Below are 6,883 nucleotides of genomic sequence, written 5' to 3'. Positions count from 1 at the left end.
ATCGGACGCTTACATCATCAGCCCCCACTGTCGAGTCTCGAGCGATGCGAGTATTTGAAGCAGTCGCATGCGACCTCTCACTCCCTGCGCTATGCTGTCGACATTCGACCACTTACCCTTTCCCCTTTTGCTTCCGCACCTGCCTCTTCCATCTCTTTCAGCCTTAATTCCGACCAAAACCCTCTCAAACCCTAGCTCTTCTTCCTCCTCCTCCTCCCCCCTTCATGGTGCTGTAGGGTTTCCTCTCCTCCTCCCCCGCCTCCGCCGCTGCTCCGCCCATGGCCGCCCACACCATCCATTTCTTCGTTCGCGCAGAGACTAAAACCCTAGTAATCCACGCCAATCCCGACGACACCGTCCAATCCGTCGTCGATCTCATCTGCGGCNCGGCCCTCCGACCCCGCCGCGGTTCTACCCCCCCGAACCCCCTCCACCATCCATTTCTTCGTTCGCGCAGAGACTAAAACCCTAGTAATCCACGCCAATCCCGACGACACCGTCCAATCCGTCGTCGATCTCATCTGCGGCACCGCCGGCGTCGCCTCGCGCGAGCAGTGCCTCGTGTACGGCGGGCGCCAGCTCCAGGGAGACTCCACTCTCGCCGAGTGCTTCGTGGGGAACGACTCGAGCCTCCACCTCACCGGCCGCCTCCGCAGCACGAAGCAACCGCGCGCGTGGCAGCTCGCGAACGACATGGTCTTCGCGATCTCGAGCATGATCGACGGGCGCTTGTACGCCAACAGGGACGCCTCCTATGTGAACACCCTCGTGAAGGAGTTCCTCATCTTGTCCACTGCTGCCTCCGTTGATCAGGGGACCGACCCCTTCTTAGATTATGTAGAGGTATTCCTCTTGAGTGGCGCCACCGTGGCGCTCGTCAAATTGTACCTCACTAAGTACCACAGCGCTGCAGAGAAGGCCATTCGGTATTTCGTGAATTCGAATTCGGAGTATCTGCCCAAGGATTTTCAGGTGAAGTGTATTCCTATACTTCTCGATTTCTGTAAGTTGCTCGCTTGGACGGTCGGTAAGAAGGACTCGCTATACCTGTCGTGTCGAAATGCTTTTGCTTCGTTGCTGGATGTGCCGGATTGTTGGTGGGCTGGCCATTTAGAGTGGCCGGTGAATGTGATACCGCAGTTGTTACCTTTTGCTAGAGAAATGGCTGATATTGTGATCGCAGGATTGTCCTCGGACTCCATGTTGGTTTCTGCCAAGGATCTTTGCGAGTTATCAAGCTTTTTGCATGCGTTGCGCCGAGCTGTTCAGGAATGGATGGGTGGGAAGACTGGTCCAATCCCGAAAATGGTGTATAATAGCTGCGATCATTGGATTTCCACACTCTATGCTATATATAGAGAGCTTTTGAAGAAGGTAGATGAGTGTCTCAAGAAGTTAAACAGGGATTTTCTGGAGAAAGGGATGGGGCAGAGCAAATCTCTTTCGTCCGAGTGCTCACATATCCTTGTCGTCTTGACGGAGCTTAATTCGTTTTTGGAAATTTACGAGGATGCAAAGGACTCGCTTCATTCTGTTCTGCTCGCTTGGCGGTTGCCTATCAATGCTCTTGTCAAATGTGCAAAGAGGAACAGTAATCTGTACTGGCTTCTAAAGCATAAGGATCTTTTGGAATTTGAGGCAAGGCGAAATTTGGTTTTGATGTTGTTCCCTGATGGAAAGGATGATTTTTATGAGCTTCATGAAATGCTAATTGACCGGTCAAGATTGTTAGAGGAGTCTTTTGAGTATATTATCCAGGCTGATGCTAGTGCATTGCGTGGTGGCCTCTTCATGGAGTTCAAAAATGAAGAAGCTACAGGTCCTGGTGTTTTAAGGGAGTGGTTCTCGTTGGTTTGTCATGCAATCTTTAGCCCACAAAATGTGCTATTCCTGCCATGTGCAAATGACCAAAGAAGGTTCTTCCCAAATCCTGGTAAGTTTTACATTCCTTAAATTTTGTATGTTTTTTTTTTTTTTAATTTCATTGCATGTTGTTCAAATTATATTCATTTGGATAGATACTACTGAAATTCACATTAGATAATTGTTGTACTGGGATGACCGAAAATGGATTTCATAATAAGACGTATAACAGAATCTACATTGATAATCCACAGCTTATAGTTCATGAGGACATCCGAGTTCCAACTCTTCTGGATATAAATGGTGATGTACAGATATACTTCCATAGTTGTATATTTTTAATTTCTCATTTTACTCGAGTTGAATCATCAAATGAAGGGGCAGAGGGTGCTTATGAGGCCACTGAAACCTACTTACAATTCTCATAGAAAAGTCAGTTGGATATGTGAATCATCAAAAGAGATTAGGTGGGTCCTTATGAGACAACACTGAAACCAACTTACAATTCTCATAGAAAAGCCTGTTGGTTACGTGAATCATTAAAAGAGATTAGGTGGAACCTTTTGTACTTTTTATGTTATTTACGTGACTATTAAAATTTGGTACTAAGCAACTTTCTTATTACTCTTCATATCAGCTGCTATCTCAGCTCCTATGAATGGAGAAGTCATTGTAGGCCTCCGATAGTGTCCGAGTTCTCATCACGGCAGTCACCATTTCTGCTTCACAGATCACTGGTTGGGTTGGAGGAATGTTCTAAATTTTCTTTGTCAGCTTTCCCTCTTATCCTAGTTACTTTGCCTCTTCTCTTCATTTTCAGTTTCCTCAATTTCCTTTTTCACCTTTATAGTAGTTCACAAACCTAGTAACCGCTACTACTTTTTGCCTCTTTGGCTAATCCTTTGGACGACTGTCAGTTTCTCTTGTAACAAATGACAGTCGATTGATTACTTATCTTAGTTCTATGGTCCCCTTAAGTTGCAACAATATGAGAGTACTCCGCATGAAGATGGTACCTTTTCTTTCTGAAGTCCATGAGCCTATTTCCCATATGGTTGCTCTTGTATTCTTCTAACACCGTCTGATTGCAAAAATTTCACCATCTCCTTTACAGTTGGAAGTTGGATCCTTTCCTTCATCATTGAGTTATTTCAAGGGGGAATTGAGGGAGAATCAGCAAATAATTCTTTTTGGTGTCAGTTGCCCAAAGCTAATGTTGCTCTTTGTGGTGTGCTGCGTCCTGTGGACTCAAGAATGCTTTAAAATTATAAATTGTTATGGAGGCGGGGCTTATAATGTTTGTGATTCTTTGGTGCTGCATCATAGTGCATCTAACGCATAGTAATGGAAGGAAAAGACGAAACAAGGTAGAAGCGTCTGTACCTCCTCTTTAAAGGCATTATCATCCAAAAGAGCTCCCGTCCAATCATTGTACGGTTGAAATTATGGAGTATGGGAGCAGGGAGAAAGACAATGAAACACGTGGAGTCTGCAAGAAACCCATAGATCAAACAGAGCTTATATATTCTTCTAATGCAATTCAAGTCACAATTTCTTGAATAATGTATTAGACCTCCAACAATTACCAAACTGGTCACCTTGAGAGCTTCTGGTCTCTCCATATTGACCTGAAAAGAACATTAGAAATACAGTAGAAGCTTCACATTAATGCCACTAGTACATTATCTCATTGGAAGATCTTCTTTGGGATTTCGACTTGTATACCCTTTTATTTGGTGTGATTGTGAGGAGTAACTTCATTTTTCCATTACCACTTGATGGTGTTAAAATTTTCTCTCTTTTCTTTAAAAAAACAAAAAACAATGTTATGTTCAGCCCTAGCCTAACCTTCCTCTGGCTGGGACTAAAGCTAAAGTTGGGTTGGGTTGAAGGCTAGTCGGATCAAGCCAAGTTGATCAAATCTTATACCATTTGAGACCAGGAAAGGATGAAGGATGACTGGATCTGCTGTTAACACTATTGGTTTTATGAGATCATGAGGTTAGATTATAATATATTAATTTGTATAGTGAAATGGGTCAAACTAAGTTGATCAAATCTTATACCATTTGAGACCAGAAAAGAATTAAGGATCACTGGATCTGCTGTTTACACTATTGATTTTATGAGATCATGAGGCTAGATTATAATATATTAATATTTGTATACTGAAGTTTGATATGGCCAAATCCCATGGGATGCACAGACAGTTTTTTCAGCACTAACCAAACCTGAACTGGTATTGGCCACTTATCTTGATTTTGAGTGGGTTGGTCATTCTTTTCTTATTCTCTTTGACCTTTTCCTTTTCATATTAAATCAAAAATTGTTGATAGTATTCCACTACATTGCATACAGAACTGGCTATTTTTTTTGAGATCATCTACTAGTATCTAGGAGATATGTGATGCTAGTTCCACTATCATTGCTTGCTATCTTTTTTGGGTCTTTAATAATTATTGCTCTTATCAGTCTTTACGTAATAAATGCTTATCTTTCGCCTTTTTTTGTGTATAAATTGCAGCGTCTGCCGTGGATCCCTTGCACCTGAACTACTTTGTCTTTTCCGGTCGAGTAATTGCACTAGCCTTGATGCACAAAGTGCAAGTAGGCATTGCGTTTGATCGCCTATTTTTCTTGCAGCTAGCTGGTAAAGCTATTACTTTGGAAGATATTAAGGATGCAGATCCATTCTTATACAGTAGCAGCAAAAAAATTTTAGAGATGGACGCTGATCTTCTTGATTCAGATGCATTAGGACTGACGTTTACAAGAGAAATTGAAGGATTAGGAACTAGAAAGGTCATCGAACTCTGCCCTGGTGGGAAGGATAAAGTTGTAAATAGCAAGAATAGAGAGGAATATATAGACCTTCTCATTCAGGATTGCTTCGTAACATCTATTTCCAAACAGGTTTCTCGTTTTGCTCAAGGATTTGGCGACGTCCTTGCTGACTCAAAGCTTCAGAAGTTTTTCTTTCAGAGTTTAGATATTGAAGATTTTGATAGAATGTTAGGTGGTAGTGATTGCGTAATTGACATCAAGGATTGGAAAGCACATACTGAATACAATGGCTACAAGGCAAAAGATCGTCTAATCGGCTGGTTTTGGAAGGTATTTGCACTTGCAATTTAAATTAAGTTGTGATCTTCCAAAGTCTTTTATTTCCCGCCCCTCTCTACTTGCTGCTTTGTCTTTGAAGCTATAAGTGAAGATTCTCCATGTAAATCATGTGAAACTTCTTCTCAAGGATCTAGGCCCATACATGTATTTCCAATTACATGCATACATGGTGCATCAAGAAGACTCCAATCAAGGCTATCATTTGTCATATATGGAGTTTCAACTAGTTGCTATACTATCCAATTTAACTTTGGTTCCTTAACTATTTAAATTTCACTTAAATGATTTAATCCCCACACATTGAATTTAAACCTTCCTGATGTAATTGTTCTATATAGTCCTGTCATATCCATTAATGGGACTAACAAAACCGCAAAGGTGACTGCCAAGTCCATCTGCATTCTTTCTTGAAATATGATGATAGACGCAAAAAAAATGTTGTTTCAATTTTTACTCTCTTAGGTTGGTAAGTGCTTCTAGTTTCGTGAGAGGATGGATATGCGTATGACTAACAAATGTATCATTTGTGGCCACCCTGTTTATGTTTTTTTTAGTCATTCGTGGTGGTTTTGACTAGAGTACAGAGCAACACATATATGATTGCTGGGACTCGAATGCTTAAATTTCAAGGTTAAGGACTAGCGTGAAACTTTGGGAAGAATTGAAGGATGGCTGGTAATAAAAAAATATATAGAAAACTAAAATATATGAACTTCTCTCGAATGCCGGTTGAATTAACAAATAGCTACCATTTGAAGCAAACTCTAAAAGGCTATTATAATTCAATCAGTATTAAATCTATTCTCAAGAAACAGGTGAAAACAGTTGGAGGAGCAATATTTGTCGAAGTTCTCCCAAAAAATTTTCAGCAGAGAATATATACCAAAATGTACTGACATATGAGAGAAACATCTGAAACAGGTGGTGGAGAGCATGTCTATTGAACAGCAGAGGATGCTGCTTTACTTTTGGACCTCTGTAAAGTACTTGCCTATTGACGGCTTTGGCGGTTTGCCTTCGAAACTGTACATACAAAGAAGTCCGGTGCCGCAGGACCGCCTCCCGACATCTCACACATGCTTCTACCGCCTCCTCCTCCCACCTTATCCTTCCCTCACCGTGATGCGCGCGCGGCTTCAGATGATCATTCAAGAACATGTGAGCTCTACTTTTGGTATATGGTAGTACAAAATTCAGAAGAGATGGGAAGTGGGTATATTTGTACATATGACTGTTAAATACAGGGGTGTTTTGCCTACCCTGTGTTGTATTTAAAAAGGTAGATGTCTGGTCCTATTCAGGATGTTTAGGCAAGGCTCCCCTTTTTCCTTTTCTGTTTTTTTTTTTTTTCGGGTAAATGGTAAATGATCTTTGTTAATAATCATCTAACAGGCTTCAATTGCCAAAGGAAAGGGATCTTTGCTTCCTGTTTTAGCATGATGCATCTTTTCCTTTATCATTTTGGTTCTTATTTGTGTGAAGTTACAATTCGTGTGTGTATATTTTGTAAAATTTTTAAGGAATAATGATGCTTAGGAAAAGGTGAAAAACAACAATACTCACCATGAACTTCGTCAGTCTGACTATATATGCGGTTGAGTGGCGACGATGCTCACATTGGTTTCTAAAAATTTGCAGAACTTTATCCTCTTTGCTCCTTGGATTGGTAGTGTAGATACTAGTGCTTGCATAAAGAAGTTGATAATAATTAGGGAAGAGTGCATGGGATGTGCAAATTGTAGATATTTTTCATCAGGAGTTCTTCTGATCAGTCGAATTTTACATGCTATGTTCCTGTCGATATTTACAGATAGATACTGCTAAGGGTCTGTTCGGCTCAAATTGGATCTATTTTGTTGGGTGATTTTGCAAACATACCTGCCTAAAAATGGATAAT

The 6,883-nt window shown here is 41.2% G+C and overlaps 1 protein-coding gene across 1 annotated transcript; it reads left to right on the top strand.

The window, feature by feature from the left end:
• LOC109705431 (E3 ubiquitin-protein ligase UPL5-like) lies at window positions 388-6,443 on the top strand (the record flags this gene model as incomplete). The annotated part of the gene is given in 3 exon segments (XM_020226163.1): window positions 388-1,933; window positions 4,388-4,977; window positions 5,908-6,443. Coding segments are annotated over 3 exon segments (2,400 nt in total), but the record flags the coding sequence as incomplete, so codon positions are not given.

Source organism: Ananas comosus, linkage group 2 (genome assembly GCF_001540865.1).
Source record: "Ananas comosus cultivar F153 linkage group 2, ASM154086v1, whole genome shotgun sequence".
NCBI classification, from domain to species: domain Eukaryota; kingdom Viridiplantae; phylum Streptophyta; class Magnoliopsida; order Poales; family Bromeliaceae; genus Ananas; species Ananas comosus.
Note: the sequence above shows the minus strand (reverse complement) of the source record. Positions and strands in the feature narration are given on the sequence as shown.